At 52.3% G+C, this 23,845-nt stretch overlaps 1 protein-coding gene across 1 annotated transcript; it reads left to right on the top strand.

The window, feature by feature from the left end:
* The first annotated feature begins 8,661 nt into the window (after window positions 1-8,661).
* Window positions 8,662-21,161, top strand: LOC144935586 (sorting nexin-2-like). Its single transcript, XM_078862397.1, has 15 exons — window positions 8,662-8,859; window positions 12,285-12,417; window positions 12,529-12,710; window positions 13,918-13,984; window positions 14,106-14,149; window positions 16,069-16,210; window positions 16,757-16,835; window positions 16,969-17,044; window positions 17,375-17,488; window positions 18,015-18,108; window positions 18,551-18,756; window positions 18,874-19,017; window positions 19,406-19,486; window positions 19,654-19,725; window positions 20,535-21,161. Exons 1-15 carry the CDS (start codon window positions 8,701-8,703, stop codon window positions 20,583-20,585), a joined length of 1,644 nt encoding a protein of 547 aa, XP_078718523.1. The 5' UTR covers window positions 8,662-8,700; the 3' UTR covers window positions 20,586-21,161.
* Window positions 21,162-23,845: the final 2,684 nt, after the last annotated feature.

The raw sequence follows: 23,845 nt of genomic DNA, 5'->3' as shown, positions 1-23,845 counted from the left end.
TAATTACCGTCGGTGTTATTCGTGGAATAAATAATAATCCGTGTCCCAGCTGGGAGCCATTCAGGCGTCATTTAGGGTCATTCGAGAGCCCACCGGCGGTGACGTGCGCACTTTATACGATTTTCTTATTTAAATGCGAACGTGGAATCAATCGTGGTTACGATGACGGGAAGCCGGCGCGTGCCACAATCTGGCAGAAGACAGTGGCCGATTCGACAGTCCGGGTCCGCTTCTGTACCGAGCAGCTGCGAGTGAAACGAGCCCCACTGCTCAGTGAATTCACGCAAAGGGAAACATTTCTTTAAAAAAATAACATAGGGTCGAGAATGTCTACGCAGGTCTCCAGCACCGCCCTCACCGGCGCTGTAATTACGGCCACTGCGGCTCCACGCACACCGGGAGCGGCGCTTCTCACCGAGCAGTGCAGAATCGAGGAGCTGTCAATCGTGATATTCCAGCCAGACATATCCCTGTGGGCCCCATTATCTAGCGAAGGGGATCCCTTGGATCAATGGGGATATAGAATGCCGGCTGGCCGACTAAGGGCCTGCTAAATCAGCCTCCTTTGGATAAGTAGTTTACATCTCTGGCTGTTTGCTGCTCCATTCTGAATTGATGTTTGTTGCTTGTCAGAATGCGTTGCCCTTTAGCGCCGAGTGGGCCGGCTCAGAATTACTTCACCCCCTCCGTTATTTAATCCAATGCCTACATACATTCTGAGCTTGTGTTCAACGAACGCCTCATTTGAATTCGTAACATTCCTGTGCGGCACGGTAGCTGCTGTGCTTGGCGTGAAACTGAGCAACTCGGTGGCGAAATGATTGCGGTCGTGTTGTTGTTGTTGTTGTTGTGTGCGGCTGGAATGGTTGCTCAACTATCCCGCACTTTTCCATTCCACGTTCACAGCGCAGCCCCCGCCACCCCACTCCGAGCGCGTCTTGCCTCGGGCTCTTCATGCCAGCTGTACCACGAACGAAACCTGAGCGTCCCGGGACCACGGAGACACGGGCCAGCCTCGTGAGAGAGACGCAGACTGAAACGTCGAGTCCCTTCCACGAGGGGTCCCCTGTCCCCGCTGAGTCGCAGCCGCGTGCTGAAGCGGCGGCTCCGTGTCTCTCGTGGCGTCTTCCAGCACCGGCCAGGTAGCGTCCTCTCTCCCGCGAGGCACCCACTGAGGGGTGGGCTGCTCACGTGGAGACGAGGCAGGGAGACGCCACACCCTGCGAAGCGACGCCAGACTCACGCACGGCTGAACTCGTGTCAAGTTGGATGAATGCGGTCCTGAATAAGGACCCTTGCTCAAAACGTCGGCGGAATACAGGATACTACATAGATACGTTTGTTATATATTCATATGGATTGTTGCGTCACGAGGCTGCGAGGCATGGCAGAAACTTGGAGAGGACTTCATCCAGCAGTGGATATAAGGTGGCTCAGGATGATGATGGGCTGCTACGCCTTCCCACCGCTCCCTTTCACCAGCCACAACCTCAGGGCGATGGACCTCGGAGCCTGAGCCGCAACGTGAACTCCGTGGGCCTCGAGGGAGCCGTGCCCTCGCCCCAAGTGCCCCGGGTCCACGAGGCGGCGTCATCCCGTGGGGGGTGGACGGGGGGGACGTGGGGGGTGGACGGGGGGGCGTGGGGGGTGGACGGGGGGGGGCGTGGGGGGGGCGTGGGGGGTGGACGGGGGGGGGCGTGGGGGGAGCGTGGGGGGTGGACGGGGAGGGGCGTGGGGGGAGCGTGGGGGTGGACGTGGGAGGGCGTGAGGGGTGGACGTGGGGGGGGACGTGCCCGCTCCCAGTCGCTCCCCGTCCCCACTTCCAAGACGTCGCAGCGCCGCCGCCGTCTCGGCCGACTGGGCGCGGCAAGATGACGATCAGAGGGATGCGATTCATTGCCGACGCGGGCAATCCATGAAGTTGCCACGTGGTGAACACGCGTGGCCAGCCGCTGCTTGAGCATCAGCGCGGGTGTTGCTGGAGAGCTCCAGACGCAGGTCCAGACATCGGGGGCGCTGCTAGCTACAGCCGGCATCTTCAGATCGCTAATCAATCTTGGATCATATTATTTGTCGCGAAAGCCGACACGTGGTGAACGTGGGAGAGGGATACGTCTCATCGCCAACAAATAACATTGCACGTCGAGTTCATTAGCCAATGGGTCCCCCGGGGCCGCGTGTGAAAAGCGAAGCCTCGCTGATGAAGCTCGATAACGAGAAACCGGTTTAAAGTTGGACCACCTGGACACGGGCCTCTCAGAAGCACCGGTACGGAGGGCGATGTCAATGGCACTCACCGTCGGTATTCAATATCCTCGCGAATGAACAGACTCGAGCATGTGGATGTGTCGCTGTTACAGAACCCGGTCACTCTCGTGCACGGGTTTCCGAGCGGGCAGCTGAGCGGCAGATCAGGCGACTCCCCCTCGGAAGGTCGCGAATTGATCCCTGTTTGGGGATTGACTCGGCCTATCATCATCTTTCTGGGGATCGATAAAATATGTACCACTTTGTGGGGCGGTCAACGAGAGCTGTGCTATGGATGGACTCGCCCCAACCATATGAATACGGAGTTCCCACCACTGGGTCAGGGCTTCGACGGGAGATGAGCAACACACCATTGCTCATTTGAGCAGCAGCAGCAGGAGGAGGGCACTTTGACGTTGAGAGATGTCAGTGAAGGCGACGACGACGGCAGCTGCAGCAGCTGCTGCTCTCCATGAGGGAGGAGGCGGCGTGGTCGTCGTCTGTCTTGTCGGCGACACGGCAGGGAGAGCTCTGATGGGGAGGGGTACAGGGGTAGGCCGTGCCCCACGCACCTCGTCCGGGATGAACAGAGTGGCCAGGCCGCCCCGGGACTCGTGGCCAGAGCCCAGAGGAGGGGGTCATTCCGGCGAGCTCGTCCGCCGGGGGAGACGGAGTGCTGAGTGCTGCCAGCTCGCGTGGAGGAGAGGGGTGGATGAGGGGTGGATCGATGGCCCGCAGGACCGTGCGAGGCGCTACCGGCTTGGAGAGGCCTTCATCCGGGAGCAGTTTGCTCGTGGCTGCCGAAGATCAACAAACGTCGTGCAAAAATAATCATCAAATGTAAATTCTCAATTACACGTGCGTGCGAGCGTGGCACGTGAGGTGGATTGTGCGGTATATGACTCTTTTTTCAAAGCGTGACATTTGAGTGAGGTGATCTGCGCGTGTGTACGAGCAGGGGAAGAGTCGAGTGAGAGGATGGGGGAAGGGGAAGACCCCGCACCACGACCTGTCGTCCGTGACATCCATCCCGGATCAAAGCGGGGGGAGGGAGGGAGGGAACTGCGCCTCGCGGGCTGCGTAGCGGCTGGCGACTGGAGACCCATCAGCGGTCAAGTCATTAATTGCCCTTGTGGAGTTTAATAAAAACCAGCCTGCACTGGACTGCTCCATCAGTTTACATTTGTCTATTTCAGTTCCCCTTTACCATCCGTTTCATTAGCCTCGATGCAACCAACCGCCCGGGACCCGGAGGGGAGACCCGCTCGTGGCTCCCCGCGATCCAATTCACATTCCCCGCTCCTGCGATGACATCCCATCAGACCTGGCGGGCACAGAGGATCGCGAAACGCAACGCGCCGCTAACGCGTTTGAACTGCCATGACGCCGTCTGCGGAGAGGCTATTGGTGTCAATGACACCGTTTAAGGGAATGCGTTTAGAACGCGTGCGACGATGTCTCCTTCACACGCGGTGCGTGATGACCTCGCTTGGGTCGTCAGCCACATCCCGCGCTGGCAAAGTGGCGACCAACCCACGTGGCCTCCGTGCTGACGAGGCGCTCGCAAACTCGCCACGGGCTCGTGGGCAGCACGGGGCTGGGCGTGAGCGAATCGTCTGTCACCAAAGCCAATTAATGCAATTTGACATTTACAGGAACTCTGAATTGATTAATTTGTTCATCAAAAATGTATGTTCGCAACGTTTTCATACATTTTTTATAAACTCATTAAAATGAGGACCATCCCAGTTTCTGTGCTGCTCATGCTATGTGTTTTAGTCGGCTAATACTTTAACCCTCGCCTCGCTCCGTGCGTTATTCCTCGCCGTTGTAGAGGCTGCCACTATCAGGTGACGTCTCTAGAACGGTGCACCCTTGAAGCGGGGTTCATCTCTTACAGACGTCTCGCCCAACACGATGTCGGCTAAGTAGGCGAGGTGAGGGAGGAGGCGGCGGCGGCGTTCGGAGGTGAGAGGCTCCAGGGCGCAGGCTCCGTCGGCGGCCGTCGACGCGCTCCGCTCCCGATGAAATGGACAAATTGTGCAAAGATGCGAGCAGCCCGTCACGGTGAGCTCCACTCTGCCTCCTGCCTCGCCCAGGAGTCTAGAGGACGCTCCCTCGCGCTCCTGTGGGTGGGTGGAGGTGGTCTCATCTCCCTTCGGAGTCCCTCATTGTTGGCCAACGATGCCTGGCGCGGATGATGGCGCCCGTCGCCCGCGCCGCCTCGTGTCGCGTTGCGAGCTCGCGGGGAGGCGAGGGCTCGGGGGGGGGGGGCTCTGTGGTGAGCGCCACTGTTCGAACGTAAACGGAGTCGTGATGGAACACGCGGACTGGGGTTCCATAGCCAAGGCGGCTGCGCTGGATCACAGGACACGCGGGGGAGCGATGGGGGCGAGGGCGGTGATCGCCCTTCCCCCGAGACCCCCAACAGTTGATAGTGTATTGATATATTCATTCACCACAGAAAATACAACGCGTGTGTTATTTTATTTGAATGTTGGGACTGTCCTCCCTTGCCCTTGTGAAGGTCCTCAATCCTCTTACAGAGCGGGCTGTCGCAATCGCCAACACACAGTCAGGTACAAACTCTACCATTCTGTGGTGCCAACCCCAACCACGTTACACAAAGTTGCAAGATACAGAATTCGCGAGTTAAATGGAAATGAAGTGACTTCCCGTTCGTCTGGCCAACTCGCGGATCTGTCCATGAAAACGCCTGTGGCTGGAGGAGGCCGCACGCCAGTGACTGTCGATGTCGAGGGGTCCACCCCGCACGTGTCCACCCCGCACGTGTCCACCCCGCACGTGTCCACCCCGCACACCACCCACACGCAGCAGGCGCGAGGCCTCCAGTGGTTTGTGAAGTCCAGGCGAGTGTTCAGCGCTCCCTGGTCTTTATGTTATCAACAGGATGCAACAACAACAATAGTACGACACCAATCTCTCCCAGTGCGCAGACAGCTGCACCTCTGCTGCTACACTGAGGGTGCAGCGCGATTACCTCCTCCAAGACAAATCACAGGCCAACTTTCTCTCCTGGCTTGCCAGCTTGTTTTGCATCATGTCAGTCAGAGAAGGGCATTTACCCATGCCATAATCAATCACCACATTTAGCCATCGCTGAGAATGGTGTTTATAGATTTACTTTGTAATCGCAGATTGTTGTTGGAAGAAAATTATGACGGATGAGGGATGCATTGCAAATGAAAGTGATCTCGTATCGAATGCCGCACTGTGCCGCTTCCACAAAGTGAGTGATTGTATTTACCACGAATCTGTTCGGCATCGTGATTTCCACCCTGCTGGTGTTATCGGAGATGCTGCAAATAAAAAAACTCGCCAACCGATCTTCTTCTGATCTTAATTTATCTTTCCATTCCATTTCTTTTAAAGGGGCAAAGTACAATTTTACATTTAGAACTGATTTCAGGGTCGGTGATATACTGTGTACGTGTAGCCCTTTACACACCTATACATCTCCCCGCAACATACAGCCCCACTCCCACAGCCGTGGTAAAAGGCAAAGGCGCAGCCCTGAAACTGCTGCCTTCCGCCACTGCTGGCAGAGGGAGCTGTGGTGAAGCCACGATTCACCTGCCGCGCCGGGAGATGGAATCTAACGGGCAACCTCTGCCTGCAAGTCCAGGGCACGAACCAAACGCCGCTGTAACATCTCCCGCCGTGTGTCGGTTACAAACGGGGTCACGTTCGAACTTGATTGGAAGCTTTTGTGACTGCAGGAATTACCCTTTGGTTCTTTCGGTAAAGTCACGTAGAAATAAAATAAATAAAATAAATAAAATAATGGAATATGACGTTTCGCGATTTCAACAGACGCAGTCGTCATCAGGTTGATCAGGCAAGGTGCTGATTGTGGTGTTAGCCGACTCTCTGTGTTGTATTGCAATGTATTTCTAAGTTCACTAGGTTTGTTTTCTACCTGATGACGATTGCTTGAGTTGCAATCGAAACGTCGTATTCTATTATTTAATTTCTTTCTACGTCACTTTACCGAAAAAAGTAACGCGGGGTCACGTGCGGTTTGTCGCGAGGCAATTTGATGCGTGCGGCAAACAGGTAACCGTGATTCGAGTTTTATTAATAAACACACGATTTTAATGACCCTCATCGTGAGTGATCGACTTGGTGGTAGTGGTTGGGTGAGGCTTAGTAATGGTGAGCAGCTGTGTTAGTGAGGGATAGTATGAGTGTTCGTGTTGGTGAGGGTTAGTAGTGGTGAGTGTTTTAGTGAGGGTGAGTGGTTGTGTTGGAGATGGTTAGTATTAGTGAGTGGTTGGGTTAGTAGTGAGAGATTCTGTGAGGGTGAGTAGTGGTGAGTGATTGTGTGTGAGTGTTCGTGTTGGTGAGGGTGAGTAGTGGTGATTGTGAGTGTTGGTGAGTGATTGTGAGTGTTGGTGAGTAGTGGTGAGTGTTGGTGAGTAGTGGTGAGTGTTGTTGAGTGTTGGTGAGTGTTGGTGAGTAGTGGTGAGTGTTTGTGTGTTAGTGTTGGTGAGTGTATGTTAGTGTTGATGAGTGTTGTTGAGTGTTGGTGAGTAGTGGTGAGTAGTGGTGAGTAGTGGTGAGTGAGTAGTGTTGAGTAGTGGTGAGTGTTGTTGAGTGTTGGTGAGTGTTGGTGAGTAGTGGTGAGTGCTTGTGTGAGTGTGTTAGTGAGTAGTGGTGAGTAGTGGTGAGTGTGTTAGTGTTGGTGAGTAGTGGTGAGTGTTGGTGAGTAGTAGTGGTGAGTGAGTAGTGAGTGTTGAGTGTTTGCTGGTGAGGAGGCTCGCGAGCGCCACCTGCCGCCCGAGTCGCCGTGGCGCCTCTCTCCGTGCTGCGGCCTCGAGGAAAACGACCACCACGCACGGAGTCCGCGCCGTGTCAACATTCACCCTCTCGTCTCGTCGTCAACCCCAAACAACAACCATCGGCATCGAGCCGGAACACAACCCCAGAGCCGCGGGCGCCGCTGTCGGCTCTGCTGGAGGGCGCTCGCTCGCCTCCTGAACAAGAACCGAGGATCGTGAACGTGAATAACACAATCGGAGTAATAACTTTCTACTTTTGTAAATTGGCGCATTTCACCCGCGAGTTCCCACGCACGCGCCCCGCGCACGTGAGGCGAGGAGTTTCACGCGAGCCGCGGCAGGGGACACGACTTGGGGCACGGGCCATTTGAAGAGGCGACCTTTCAAGACAGACTTCGAATTAACAACAAGAAGCAATTAACAATCAGCGGCCACCCCCCGTCACCGCACGTGCCGCCTTGCCACGTGCGCCTCTCCGCACAGGACGCGCACCACGTGCCGAGTCGCCCATCGCAGCGGCCACGCGCCGCTGGCGGAGAGCGCGACCCGGGCCCTGTCGGCACAGAGGCCGGCAACGACGAGCACCGCCTTGGGGTGAGCCGCGCGCGGCTTGCACTGGTCGACTTTGCACTGGTCGACTTTGCACTTCCCTTCCATCATCGCTTGCCCAGAGCTCTTTAAGAGACACGTGACCGTGTGTGTCCATCACAAGAAAGAGAGATGAGAGAGTTTGTCGGCTGCTGTGACCCGGCGCCCGCGGGTCCCTCCGAGATCGCACCGCGATGCACGGGGCCGCACGTGGGAACCCCGCGGCGTCTGGAGGGGAACCCTCGCTTCTGGCACCACGACCCGAGCCCCGCCTCCTCGAATAGCCCCTAGCCCAGCCCCGCCCCGCCCCCAGCCCCGCCCCCAGCCCCGCCCCAGCCCCGCCCCAGCCCCGCCCTCTTCCGAAGATTCAGAATCTTTGTATTTGGAGGAATCCGATGATCTATAAAGCTCTTTTTCACAGATGTCCAGTCGGGGCGGGTCAAACCGTTACACAGCAAACGATACTAAAACACGGTAGGAGTGTAAAGTATAGGAAAGGCAAACAAATCACTTAAATAGACGTACGAATACAACTAAACAATGTTTTTTAATCTTACTAGGTAGAGCTCACTGAACTATTAATTTACGCGACCTGGCCACAAATGATAATTCAACAAAGTGGCTTCTCATCGCGTGGACATTTACATCAGTCTAGATTTGAATTACATCATTTGATCTACATCAGACGAATTATAATTATAATCGCCCCGCTGTCAGGGCGTCCACCCTGGGCTCTGATTGGCTCGCCGGACCCCCTCCTCCCCTCCCATTTCACCAGACGCCAGAGCTCCTCGCAGCCGATTGGCCTCATTTGTTGTCATTGGAACTGATCGATGGTTGGGCCAAATCGGGTTCTGTGCTTGCTCCGCCGATTGGCTGAGCTCGTGCACACGCTCGTCGCCGATTGGCTGAGCTCGTGCACATGCTCGTCGCCGATTGGCTGAGCTCGTGCACACGCTCGTCGCCGATTGGCGCGCGGTGGGCGGGGAGGGGTCGCGGCCAAGCGGCGTCAAAGTCACGTGGGGCAGGCGCGGCGGTCACGTGAACGTCACGAGAGGCGAAGATGGCGGCGGAGCGAGAGCCCCCGCCGCTCTTTGACGACGACGAGGAGGAGGAGAAGACGCGCGGCGGCGAGGACGACGACGAGGAGGAGGAGGAGGGAGACGAGCAGGAGCAGGACGATGGCGCCGACATCTTCACCAGCGTCCTCAGCAACCCCGAGGTCAGCTGGGTGCGCGAGCTGGGTGCAGGGCGCGCGGGCCCGGGAGGCCGAGAGCCGGAAGGGCCTCGCGCTCTCGCGGGTGGCACCACCAGCAGCACCACCAAACACCACCACCAAACACCACCACCAAACACCACCACCAAACACCACCACCAAACACCACCACCAAACACCACCACCAAACACCACCACCAGCACCAGCAGCACCACCACCAGCAGCAGCACCAAACACCACCAGCACCACCACCACCAGCACCACCACCAGCAGCAAACACCACCAGCAGCACCACCAGCAGCACCACCAGCACCAGTAGCACCAGCAGCACCACCACCAGCAGCAGCACCAAACACCACCAGCACCACCACCAGCACCACCACCAGCAGCAAACACCACCAGCAGCACCACCAGCACCAGTAGCACCAACACCACCACCGGCAGCACCACCACCAACACCGCCAAACACCACCACCAGCAGCACCAACACCACCACCAGCAGCACCAACACCACCACCAACACCGCCAAACACCACCACCACCACCAACACCGCCAAACACCACCACCAGCAGCAAACACCACCAGCAGCACCAACACCACCACCAACACCGCCAAACACCACCACCAGCAGCAAACACCACCAGCAGCACCAACACCACCACCAGCAGCACCAACACCACCAGCACCAGTAGCACCATCAGCAGCACCACCACCAGCACCAAACACCAGCAATACCAGCAGCAGCACCACCAGCAACACCACCACCAGCAGCACCACCACCAGTGGCACCAGCAGCAGCACCACCACCAGTGGCACCAGCAGCAGCACCACCATCAGCACCAACAACACCAGCAGCACCACCAGCAACACCACCACCAGTAGCACCACCAGCAGCACCAAACACCACCAGGACCACCACCACCAGTGGCACCACCACCAGCAGCAGCACCACCAAACACCACCAGCGGCACCACCACCACCAGCAGCACTACCAGCAGCTGCTGCTATTGACGGTCCCGGTGGAGTCTACGGTGAACAGGACGGCGGCGGCGCATGAACTCGCCAGCAGCCCCCCTTCATGCGCTGTCGGCGTCATTGTCCCCCGCGTCAAAGCGCCGTCTGGGTCGCTGTAAGGCGGGGGGGGGGTTACTGCCTCACCACCACTAGGGTGTCGAGCGGTCTCCAACTATAGAGACAAGTTCACAAGATCAGTTCTCCATCCCAACGTCATCTCCTTCAGTATCCCCATGACCACCACGACCTCCACTGCATCATCACCATCATGGCCACTGTCAGAGTGAGGTCTCAACTTGAAGTCACTCCACCACCACCACAACCATCACACGCTGGACATGGTGGTCTCCACCTTTTCCTTCACTATCACCGCCGCTGTCACCAAAAAGGCGACCACCTCCAACCGGTGGTCTCCAGGTTCCGCATTGCAATGCGCGGGTCTCAATGTCTGTGTACTGCTTTATATTCTTGTTTAAATTGGTAGTGTCAGACGATTGCGTTTTAAAATAATATCAATCACACCTATTTCCACAAGACAGCCTTATTGAGTCTACTAAATTTTGTGAAAAAGAGCTTCACAGCTCATCGGATTTATCCAGGATAAATAAAGATTCTGATAAAGATTCCCGGTCTTCGGATTGGTGTGCACGAGGGGGCAGCATTGGGGGATGGTTGTTCAATCCCATCACGAGTCCTGTGCAGGAGAAACTCGCACTGGAGGAACAACGTCATACAGACGAGGTTCGCAGTCTGCGTGGTTCACAGTCTGCATGGTTCGCAATCTGCGTGGTTCGTAATCTTCGAGGTTCGCCTCAATTGCCGGCTAAGGACCTTTGAGTCACATCACGAACTCGCAGCGGTTTAGGATTAATCAATTGTCAGTACTTTGTGGCGGTGTTCTTGGGTAATGTTTACTTTGGTAGTTTTAGGTAATATTTAACTCGGTCATCACTGAGCAATGTTCAAATTCCTCATTCCTGGGTATTTCAAATCTTGATGAATCTTGGCAATGTCAATGCAGTATTATTAATTATTGTTTCGTGGTAATATTGTGCATCTCCGGGCAGTAATAATATTGTACGTTTTTAATTATAATCTTGGAACATATTTATTAGTGCGTATGTGACTAAACTGAGATTTAGCACACGCACTGTACAAGACTAATGTGGGTGTTTGCGCGATGTTCTGATCTCCCACGTTAATGGTCTACACTGGTTCACAAAACTAAAGTACTGTACGTGTATCCTGTTTGAGTAAACACTACACTCGGCAGCAAACACTGCAGCAGCTTGTGGCTCCAGTGGTATGTATACTGTCCGCACACTTACCGGCAAAACTTTGCACTCATTATTGTTCTCACAATTGCAAGGCACAGGCCCAATGGCCAAAAACTTAGAAAGGCCAGCACCAAATAGCACTGTTAAAGTTCAGTGAACACGTTTCCTTGGTTTAGCAATATTACAATAACTGCTGTATGAAAGACATTGGGAGGTAATTCAAACGTGAAGCAGTATTGTGAGCTGCAATCTGGTGGTTGAACTTCTTTTGCACCGTACATAGCCAACCGTGCTAATCGGAGGTGCAGTGTGGTGGTATAAAATGGTCTAGATGAACATGAAATAGTTTTTTAGTTCGAGTCTTCAACACGGGTGCAGAATTCAATGCGTGAAACTAATGGGAAGAGTAACCATGGTAGTAGCGTTATAAGGAGGCGAATGACCTCTTGCGTGATTCGGTGAGTGCTGCATCATCCGTCACCCTGACTGCTGCTTTACTCTAAATCATATCAACTGCAGTGAGGTAGGAACAACCTGCTACACCCCGGATATGATGAGCATTCCAACTTAAGCCAAATCTGTGTTTTGTATAGCAATATTTTGGCACGCTTCTTCAATGCCTTTTTAGCCAGATTAGTAATACATCAATACCACGACAGGTCAGATGAGATTGCTGTGTCGTGAAGATCAATGGTTTTACTATGGCGAAGAATATTATTGTTTAATATGAAAGGAGGAACTCTGTCATTGCCAGCCTTACATGATTTCAAATGTATAATGAACAATTAATAATAATTAGGATTTGGTTGACTAAATTTCTATTTTGTCATCAAGTGGCGTGTGCTGCACCAGGTTTTCGTATGCTGCTACATCGCCAACATCCGCACACAAACTGCTGTCTGACATGGAAATGTGGAATGTCTTGTATTGGTTCAGCTCCATCACCGTAGAAGGGAAACAGGCAATGCTCAAACTGCTTTACTGGAAGTTAGAACTAGACTTGTTAACAGAGGCTTTGCTTCATACTTTCTCACAAATGGCCTCTTTGTTATCCAGCAGTAAACTTCTATTTGTTCTGCTTCTATCTTTATACAGTGACTTTCATTTCCCTGAATTAATACTTTGTTTCACTCAACAGAATCTGATCAGCCCCTTCTCGCCGCCGGAGCCAGCCAGCTTGCTGTCAGAGGAAAGCAGCTCCAAGTCCAACGGGTTGCAGGCTCAGTCCCTGGACACCTCACCCGAGGACGACCCAGATGATCTGTTTGCTGGTGAAGTCTCTTCAACCGAGTAACAACTTTTTACACGTATGGATTTGCTTCGTTACCTTCTGTTGGTTTCTGCCTTGTTTGCCAATACAGAATGGTTGCTGTCTTTTATAGAGGCTACGGAGGAGGTGTCTCTAGAAAGCCCCGTCAACAGAATCTCCGTTGCTGCCAACCCAGGGCCCACTGTGAAGCCAAGTCGAGGTGACATGGCGTCATCTTTCAAACCTGATGCCATCACACCCAGCCCTGTCCCTGCAGCCTCCAAGCTCGTGTCCTTTCAGAGGACCCGAGATGAGGTGTGGACAACCGCATCATGGACAAATACAACGAATACTGACCCCACATTTTACAACCACACACACAAACACATATTGACGCATACATTGAATAGTTATCGAGTACACACAAGACAAAGGTCCTTAATGTAGCTTTATGGACTGTGAGGGCAAGTGCTGTTTTGATGCTTGGCACGCACAGAATGGATTGTGTGGCCAGCACAACACACATTGTCCTTTTTCCGGTACAGGTGTTCACACCTTATACCAGGTAGTTAATGTATGGCTGAGTCAACCTAGGTGATGCCCAGGACAGGTTCCTATAACACTCGTCACTTATGCCAATGCCAGGTTGCTGTGAGCGTAGCCCAATGTGTGAACCACTGTTGCTGCTCCCTACACGTGTGTGTGCACCTGGATATGTCCACAACCATCTGCGAAAGGCTACGCAGGAATATTTGACTTTGTAATGCGGATCAACACACGCAGTCGAGCGAGCGCAAGTGTGTGAGCCTGTGTACCAGCATGCATGCGCAGACTTGCAGTCAAACACTGGAATGTGCTTTTGGGTGTGGTACATAAACTGTGTTGCCAGCTGTGGATTCCTAGGCATCACATGCACTGAGAGTGAGACTACTGATTCTGCAGGATCATTAGCCTCTGATTTAGGATTATTGACCAGGCTTCAAGCCACTAATGCTGGAAATAGTAGTTTTTTATTTTAATAAACATCACATCATTCTCATGGATCAGCCAGTTATGTTCTATCACATCGGGAAAGGAACAATATAATTTTAGTAGCCATTTCATAAAGTGTGTTAAACGAAAACGTGCTGATTTCCTAAGTTGTAACCCATTGAAAGGCTGAGAACAATAGCATTAACACAAGAACTACCTCGATTCTAATAGGATGGGTTTGAATCACCAGTGTCCTCTCATTAATTCAAATCGTTGCTTGAAATCCAGTCTTCTGGAAAAATATATTTTGAGTTCTGTGTCACCTTTGCTAAACGTTTGTACTAACTGGAGGCATTTGCATATTAACAGGACTGTAGGGACTGATCACCAGACTTCAACCACATTTGTTGTCTAATGTGAGATAATTCAAGTGCATTATACCCTGCTAAAATGTGAGAATTGTAATGCCCTACTGAAATAATTATTGAAATAAATAATATCAAGGGCAAGACTAATTTTGTTCATTCAAGCATTTGTCTCTTGATGTTAGATTGAAGAGGAAGAGAGTGGAGACACCTTTGACTTTCGAATAACAATTACAAACCCAGAGAAAGTTGGTGAGTGCTTATTGTTTTTGCATGTATAATAACGCACTTATTGTAATGCTCTTCATGAACTGGAATTAATACAAGTGTTTAGAGTTTTGTTTGTTTTACACAGTATATTCTCTCTCTTTAGGTGACGGAATGAATGCATACATGGCTTACAATGTCACTACTACGGTAAGAATTGAACATCATAGGTTTACTGTATTCTTGTATTCAATGGCACTGCGCGTTGCCTCGTTACGGTCGCCTGACCGCGTGCCAGCCAAGCCGCTCCTCGACGGGTAGAGCGCCATTGTGTGTGGCCACTGGAGCTCCCACTCCGCGTCCTCCCTGCAAGTGCAGCTCTTCTCACGACCTGAGGGTGCCATTCCAGAGCAAACTTGAAAATATTATTTAAATTCCTAGCAGCTGCAGGTTTTATTTATTTTACTTCAACACCATTAACATTGTTTAATTTGCGATAGAAACCCACGGCGGTGTAGTAGCGAGGCAGTCACTTGTCAGGACGCAAAGCTACGACACAGCAGCGACAAACCCTTCCCCGAGCAGTTGCAGCAAAGCAAGAAGGAAACGATACGCGTCACACTCCTTGGCTTTGCGTGAACTCGCAGGTGTTGAGTGGCCTCTTAGCGGCGTTGCGGTAGTCAACCAGCACAGCTCTTGAAAGCCGCACATGCCTAAAGCTAGATTTCTAAAACCTGAGTACTTTTTAACAATTGTCATGGAATCACCCTTGAAAAGCGGAGACGTGAGGAAGAGGCGGGAGACGCATGGAGCGTCAGGCCGCTCGTGCGACCGAATCGGAGCATGCTGCATCGCTTGCTTGAGAAACCTCCAGTATAAGAAAGGAGCTGGAAAACCTCCAGTTGGGGCAGTATTTTTCACTGGCACGTGTAACAACATTATAGTGGAGTTACTCTTTGGTTCTTTCGGTAAAGTCAAGTAGAAAGAAAATTAATAAATAATTGTGGTGGAGATATTATGAATCACGTAATTTCGCAATCTTTAAAATCCAAGCGACGAGACGATAGACGCGGAAGGAGGCAAGAAACAAGTATGGGAGCATGAGCTTTCGCTGCATGCAAACAGGTTGGATGTTGGTTTCATCACCACAGTAAAATAACATTGCCCCTATGCATCAATGTTTTCCAGCTGTATTTAAACAAGGAAAACCCTGGGTCACTGTTCCCGTTGTTATGACGATAGGAGAATCGGCCGTCCTCTAACACGAATCCAGGGCGACTGTTAAGTGGGACCGCACGAGGCTGGAGCCCGGAGTGTGCGGTTCGCGGATGTGACACTTTGAAACTAAAAGCAAGGGGGGTGCCATGACCCCGTTCCATCTGGAAGAAGAGTGCCCTTGATTTTATGGGAGTTGACTGCATGGAGTGCACCTCCAGGCAAGGCAGCAGAGGAGACCAACCAACGTGTGCATCACTCTCGATGTGAACAAGGGGCCCTTGCGTCCATTATCGCAATCTCGTGCTCCAGAAAAGCTGCCTTAAAATTTCGAATTCTGTTGCATTTATATATTGCAACCTCTAATAACAATATTGAAGGTTAAATTGTTTATCGACCCAAAACCATATAATCACGGCGTTGCTGTAGTTAAAAGAGTAGGTAGTGAATGTTAAAGCCTTAATTTGTCTGGCATCCTTGCTTCAGTCAATCAAAACTTACCCCACATGCCAAACATGCACAGTAAAGCTTCCCCCCCACAGTCCTTGCAGGGACCACGGAGCGAACTGGACTTGTTCATTTCACTCCCGAGCAGCGGCCACAAGAGGGCAGTCTATTACCCTGCAGAGAGGAGCCGCGCTCCGTGCACTGCCTGACCGCATTTTGCTAGGTTATGCGGCGTGATTTTTCTAACCCAACATGCTAGACGTGTTCGTGCTGTGCGGTTGGCAGGACTGTTATCTCCTTGAACGGCACATTTACTTGTAAAAGAGATGCTGTAAAACCGTATAGCCGAGTTTAATGTGTCATACTTGTCAACGCGTGTCTATTGAGAACACAGCAGCAGCGTGGGGGCTGTGTGTGCCTTTTCCCGCGTGTTTCATTGTAACGGTTGCCTCGCATTCTTATTGCAGACCTCGCTGCCCATGTTCAAAAGGAAGGAATTCACAGTGAAGCGGAGGTTCAGCGACTTCCTGGGCCTCTACGAGAAGCTGACGGAGAAATTCAGTCACAGTGGCTTCATCGTGCCACCCGCACCAGAGAAGAGTGTCTTAGGTGACCCGCGACACATTTGTCTCACACCGTGGTTGTACCTCAGTGGGCTGAAGCGCACCTTGAGCACGCCGATCCGGACTGTGCGCGCACGGTTACACCCGGACTGTGTGCGCACGGTTACACGTGGACTGTGCGCGCACAGTTACACGCAGACTGCGCATGCTTAGTTACACGCGGACTTGCGCTCTCGCGGTTACACGCGGACGCTCGCGTTGGCAACGTGCTCAGCCCCACGTACTCGCGCTCTGCCTGTAGCATGCAGAGCCCGCACCTCCAATTAGCATGGTTGCCTACGTACGGTGCGAAAGAAGTTCAACATGAGAGGAATTTTAGTGTAGGTAATCTTTCCCACAAAATGTATACATTTCTGAGCAATGGTATTGGTGGATTGTGTGTCAAGTAGCTATGGTGTCATGAAACCATAAGAAAATACCCTCGGACGGACAGTTTAATGCACGTATTGTTTTCAGGACGTAGCAAATACTAGTTTGTAGGTCTCCTTAACCAAACATTCGTCCATGTGTCCATCTTTTTAATTTCACGCAGGTATGACCAAAGTGAAGGTGGGCAAGGACGATCCTTCGTCTGTCGAGTTTGTGGAGAGGAGGCGCGCTGCGTTGGAGAGGTACGCGCTTGAGCAGTGCAAGCCGCACGTTCACATTGAGCCGTCTTGTATCACACAGATTCTTTCGTCCGTTTCATTGAGTAAATTTACTGTCCTCAGAGTGCATAAATTATCTGTTTAATTTCTTTGGCAGATATCTCCAGAGAACTTCAAAACATCCTACCCTCATGCAAGATCCAGACTTCAGGGATTTCTTGGAAAGAGATGAGGTATTACAAAGTGAATGAGCTCATTTTAGTTATACAATTATCTTGGATCATTACCAGATATCCCCACATGCAGCAGGCCTCACCCTGCATGTGTCATTCTCTCGCGTGTCCTGTTATTGCTCCGGGTGTCGGGGATGCGCGACCCCTCCTGTTGTCCACTATGCCACTGAGCATGAATAGCTGAGTTTGTAAACACACCGTCACGACTCCGCACTGTGATGAGCGGACGCTGGGTGGGAGCTGACATGAAACATTTAGAGATCTGCGTGTAGCCGCCGACATAAATAGATTAATCGTTCGTCCACTGCGCGTTCTCTCGTTTGCTTGCAGCTTCCTCGAGCGGTTAACACTCAGGCCCTGAGTGGGGCGGGCATCCTGCGCATGGTGACCAAAGCGGCAGATGCCGTCAACAAGATGACCATCAAGATGAACGAGTCGGACTCGGTAAGGGGCCTTCCCCCGCGATCGCCCGTGCGCTCGAACACCGAGATGCCAGGCGGCCGAGTCTGCGGCCAGTCGTGTTGTCTAGATTATTTTAAACAAAGGTCGGAGGGGTCGCCCATTGGCCCAGCAGCAGCAGTAGCGGAGCGCAATATGGCGGCTGGCAACAGCGAGCGTGACAGTGAGAGATCGAGTTTGCTAGTCGGGAAGTCTGAGGTGGTTCTTGTGTGGAACGGGATGGCATTACCAATCTTGTTTCACTTTCCCTGCCACGAGTGGAACTTGCATTGCCAGAGGGAGACATGAGAGGGAGGAGGGGTGGATGTGGACAGGCAATTGGGGGGGGGGGGGAGCAAGTTTACGGCGCATCTTGATGATCTTGATGATCTTGAGGGGGATCTTGGGGTTGATTTGAGATTTGAGGATCGGAGTGATGCATGCATCGTTTGGAAGCTTGGTGTAATATTGAATAATGACAGTGTCAGCGTGGACATTGCTTGGCCGTGCTCACGTGGCGGTGTCTTCACAGTGGTTTGAGGAGAAACAACTGGAGTTTGAAAACCTTGAAACACAGCTGCGCAAGCTTCACGGCAACTTTGAGGGACTGGTCAATCATCGGAAAGGTTTGAGGAGAACATTTAATTTGACTTTGCTTGCTTTAAGATGGGCACCACACATCATCCCCTGTAGCTTGAGAGAGAGAGAGGCATCCTGTAAGTGAAATGCAACTTGCAGTTGATTCTCACAAACATTAAAATGGCGTGAAAATCAGCGTTCCCTCATCTCGATGGAACAGGTCCTGAGAACTCCTGGCAGCAGTGTTCTGCTGGGAGCAAGTTTAACGATAGGACAACTGCTGTTGGCCTATTCATTTTATTGACCCTGAAGGGCACGGTGGGCTGAGTCCAACCCCGACCACGACTGAAGTGGCATCTCTCCGATTGTGAAGCCGCCCGCTTTACCGCCGAGCCGCTATCGGATGAAATGTAAAACTGGACGCGGATTTTGCCGCCAGGAAACAGGGGCGCAGTACCGCGTTGTTCACGGCCTCGTCCGTCTCTGCAGAGATGTCCTTGAACACGGCCGCGTTTGCCAAGAGCGCGGCCATGCTGGGAAACTCGGAGGACAACACGGCGCTGTCGCGCGCCCTCTCGCAGCTGGCGGAGGTGGAGGAGAAGATCGACGCCCTGCACCAGGAGCAGGCCAACGCCGACCTCTACGTCTTCGCCGAGCTGCTCGCCGACTACATCCGCCTGCTCACCTCCATCCGGGTACGCGCGACGCGCGCCCAGCGACGCGCGCCCAGTGGCGCGCGCGGAATTAACCTCCCTCCGTAACCTCGAGGCCGCGAGGCGAACTCGCAGTTTGCGTGCTCGCTCTTGCCGCAGGGCGTGTTTGACCAGCGGGCGAAGAGTTGGCAGAGGTGGCAGGACGCGCAGGCCAACCTGCACAAGAAGCGCGAGAACGAGGCCAAGCTACAGTGGGCCAACAAGCCGGACAAGCTGCAGCAGGCCAAGGACGAGATCCGCGAGGTGGGTCCGCCGACCTGCCTCGGGGTTTATCGCAGGGTCCAGTTATCCCCTCACCCTCGACATCGGGTCCGTTCACGGCTCCCGGCAGCTGCGTTCTGCGGGATTCGTGCAGCGCCTTGCACGCTGCTCTGTTGGGGGAAATGGGCAGGACCCGTTTATACGCCCTGAATGGTCGGCCAGTCGTGAGACACCGGTGGGTCCGGTTGTGCCCAGCATTTGCCCCGCTTAGCTAGGTTTTAACGATTAATCTCCTCGGCAATTTGATGAATTGTCACATTTTAAGGATCAAAATCTAATTCAGTAATCGCTTATGTTAAGTAGCATGAATTGTATTATTTTTTGCATACATAGCAAATGGTGTATGGTTGTTATCTGCCTTTGCGAGCAGTGGGATGCCAAGGTGCAGCAAGGAGAGAGCGAGTTTGAAATCGTCTCAAAGACCATCAGGAAGGAGGTCATGAGATTTGAGGTGCCTGCATTGCACACATCTGCTTTGTGTGTGATTACATTTCTTCCCATAATTGCAAAATATATTATTTCAAAGGTGATATCTTCTATGAGATTGTTATCTCAAATTATACGTATTTATTGAATGCAATTTTAATTTTACATTTCTTGCCTTTTATATGTTTACAGAAAGAACGTGTAAGGGACTTCAAGAATGGGATTGTCAGATACATTGAGTCTCTTATAAACACGCAGCAACAGGTAAATGTTATCAGCACTTGTGATGGGCCGAATTAAATTATTCATGAATATGCATCTCACATCAGATGAAGTTGGAGCAATCTTAAAAGATTGCATGACAAAAACAGAGTGAGTCTGTAAGATGCCATTTACATTTTTACATGCTGGCAAAAGACAAAAGTAAGTGTTGCTCATGTGGAAAGGAGCTGGAAAGGGCAACGATTAATAGAAGAGAGTTGCACCGCTGGGAGTGGTGCAACTGAATGCACCGCTGGGAGTGGTGCAACTGGTGATTGCATCTTGGCCAACGAGATAGGAATGCATCTGGGTTGGGTGACACGCGGAGGCGGCAGTCGATTGAGACTCGGTGTGGAGGAGTTGTTAAGGAGCAGGTGGAGAGCGGTGCCAGAGGGAGCGTGACCTGACCCCTGACCCCACGGTGCTCCTGGCGCTGGGGGTGAGCGCTCAACGCTGGGGTTTCGGTGCATTGTGGTCGGTGTTTACAACCTGCTCGGCCTGCTCAGTGGGTGGTGACTATTTCTAGTGAACTCCACGAATGTCGAACAATAATTCCATGTTTAACGGGCTCCATGCAGAGTGGCGGGGCAGTGATTGAGCGCCACCTATCGCTGTGTGAAGGGAGCCAGGAGCCTGAATGGTTTGAAAGCCTCCAGAGGCACGAGGGGGGGGTAGTGGCATTTGGAATGACAACTCCGCAATCGTTGGTCACCTCGTGTGTTCTATTTTGCAGTCCACCACTCGCGTTCTCGGTGTGCGAGTTGTAAAACTGTCGCTCGTTGTAATCCCCCCGGCGTTCTTTGTTGTTCCAGCTGATCAAATACTGGGAGGCCTTTCTGCCTGAAGCTAAGGCTATTGCTTAATCCGCGCGCTCTCCTCCAAGGCTGTGGATGCTGAAAGGGACAGGACTGCTTCAAGTAAACAATCGTACTCGTGCCCTTAATCGGACGTAGGGTTGAGGATTTGTCTGAGAGTCCAGGTGGCATATTCTCCCTCCCCCCCCCCCCCTTATAAACATTGTACAAAGTTAATCAGAGTATGTGGTTTGTACACGCGTCTCGTTATTTTTCAGCTTTTTATACAAAACATTAAAGATTAAAGATGTTTGTTTTTCATCGAAGCTAATTATTGATCTCTTTGTTGATTGTGCACACAAGTTTGCATCTTGACCTCGCAGCGGCAGTTAGTGGCGAAGGCAACAGGCAGAGAGCGTTTCCCTGTAATTGTTGATTGCACGTGAATTGACGGTCCCGGTGAACTGGCGTGCACTTGTTAGCGGCTAGCTGGGAGCATTCCCGATGAATGAGCGGTTTACCAAATGAAGCTGCACCGAGCCCTGCTGGAGGTTGTAAATTCGAATTGCTCACATGTTCACCACAGATGAATATTTTGGAAATGTTTGACGTTAAATCAATAAAATCATCACTTCTAAATCTGTACTCCATTATGTCTGCAGTGAAGTTGCCTTAATAAACACAATTGTTAAACTTTGTAACATCTGGATTTCCCATTGACAGTTTTTCAACTGAGAGCTGACTTTTGTCCTCATCTTAAATGCATTTCACACGAAAATATTTTTTTACACAACTGCAACAGCACAGGACATGTGTATCTGGGTTAGTGTGTGCAGTGGAACATTACTGAAGCCTCTTTAGCTAATCGGTTGGGATCGAGTGGGACGTGCCAACCCAGCTTGGTAGCAGAACCGTTCCTCTGAACCCCGCGGAGCACCGCCATCCCTGGTGACCGTGTCGCCTCGCTCCACGCATGTCCATGCCTCGTGCTCATCCGCTGCTTCGTGAGGGAGCTCCTTGCGCCGTGCGGTTCTGTCACCGTGCCGCTCGGTACAGGTGGTGAAGGTGGAGAGCATCCACTTGAGGGGAATATAGAATCGCAGTGCAACACTGGACTATGCTACACTGAGCTCTGCTGCCAACATCGCCTCGCAGTCTGTAACACCTGTTATACCTGGTGGAGGCCTGTCCGAGGACAATCCAGATCTGACAAGATCGGGCACGTGCCAGGTGACTTTGTCTTCGACTCAATACCTGCTGTGCATCGTTTCGTGCACACGCTGTTCACTTTGCAATGAAAGCAGGAGGCAGACGCCAGAGAATGTCAACACCGTACAGTGAAAAGCGCGTGCTTCGCCCACATTCTTTCAAAGCTTTACGCTGAACAGATGGCTTCTTGCCCTTCGCCCTGCAGAAAGCTCAGGGTCACATGAAGCTCATTTTCTCAGAGATAAGTAGGGGCCCGGCCTTATTTATGCTGTCCCTGGGAATATGCTACTCTGACCGTGAATGCACGCGCATGCCTATTAAGTGCTTCTTTTGAAGTGATCAATAGGCAGGGCAGACAAACAGCTTTGCTCACACCAAGGATTCAATCTCGCAATCGATGGCAATATTTTATTAAGCAGGAAGAAACTGCAGCAGTAGTCGTGCGTCATTGTACATTGTGCTCCCTGCAGCCATTAGCGACGAGCTCCAGGACGCCGGGGCGATGATGTGTCCGGGGTGATGATGTGTCCCTCCGAGGCCGGGGTGAGCAGTCCCTGTCAGGCATGGCGATGTCCGCAGCTCGCTGCGTGTCCAGGTCGCTCCGAGCGTCGCTACTGACGTGACAAACAGTGACGACTTCCCTCTATATGTTCGTACAAGCCGTAACAGTGCCATGTGTCATTCGCATCGACGCATTCGGGGAGATATCGAAGTTGTTTCTTAGTTGGAATGTGTCGGCAATAGTTCTAAAACGTATTTCGCAGCCTGGCTAATCAGTGGATTGTAAAAAGAATCGAGCATAGAAGTTGCCTTTTCATTAACATCTGCCATGTGCAATGACAACCCCAATTACACGCTTGCTGCGTCTCTAGCAAACGTTGGGCTGCATTGCCTCCTGAATTGGCCCTTGTTCGATACGCGGTGCGTATGAAGCCGTTTCATGATAACGAGACGTGGTCAGACAGCAAAAGGCATCGTCCCAATCTCAAATGTGTCCTCGTGTCCCTCAGCGGCGTAGCGAGCCCGTGGGCCCGGCCACTCCGCCCGTGGGCCCGGCCCGTGGGCCTGGCCACGCCCGTGGGCGACTCTGACCCCGCAGATTCGCGCTGCCGCCGCCACCCAACTAGCCCAGGTGGCCACCAGGTGCCTCCACACCTCCGATCAGCACCGTTGGCTGCGTACGGTGCGAGATAAGTCGGACGCACGTACAGGGACCCGCTTGTTGCAGTCCCGTCAAGTTGGTTTGTGTAACCAGGTGAGGAGGACTCGAGAGAGCAGGTTGGAGTCCGATTTGTGAGAGTGAGCCGGGGCTCTAAATTTACGAAAAATAAAATCTGGCTGTCGCCTGATGAAGCTAATTGTAACTACAGGCGAAACGTCGTACTCAGATTGTAAATGTTGTGGCTTGGCTCTCCAACACACCGGTGTGCTGTACTAGTGATAAATTGGCCACGTTCTGTTTACGTGACAACCCTTACTAGTTGGCTGTGTCGGGTGGTGGCGAGTTTAATGACACATTTATATATTTACGGAAAACTAATGAAGAAAAGCAACGCGGCGAATAGAAGCTGGCAGAAGCCACTCCGTCATCACACGTGGAATGAAGAGGCAAGTCGCACGTGGAGTGAGAGACACGTCACACGTGGAGTGAGAGGCACGTGGCACGTGCGGCGAGGTGGAGCTGCGTGTGGCTCGCCGCAGGGCCGCCTCAGTTGCCCGTGCCGACTCTGGCAGCGACACTCGCGGTGCGGTCCTTTACACGACGTCCCAGAACTCAGAGTCGCTGCGGTTGGACTCTGCTGGGCCGATGCAAGTGTGTTGTACTCCTGATACCCCTCGCACAAGTCTCTCTGCTTCCAGCGTGCACCAACCCGCAATGTCCAGCACGGTGAAGGATGCCAAGCACGCTCCTGGATGAGAGAAGGCTCCGATTCAGCACGGGGTCACACACAGGATGTACACACACTGTGCTCTCAATGAAGATGAGTGTCTATTTGTCATTCATATATTTTCTAAAATCAATGCCTTGAGGTCACAGTGGATGACAAATCCGCAGCAATAAGCGACGCATGACACAGCCCGTACGATTAGACGGCTCCAATGAGGAGGCTCCAGCGAGG

Source organism: Lampetra fluviatilis, chromosome 13 (genome assembly GCF_964198595.1).
Source record: "Lampetra fluviatilis chromosome 13, kcLamFluv1.1, whole genome shotgun sequence".
NCBI classification, from domain to species: Eukaryota; Metazoa; Chordata; class Hyperoartia; order Petromyzontiformes; family Petromyzontidae; genus Lampetra; species Lampetra fluviatilis.
The sequence above is the reverse complement of the archived record's forward strand: the minus strand, read 5'-3'. Positions and strand labels throughout refer to the sequence as shown.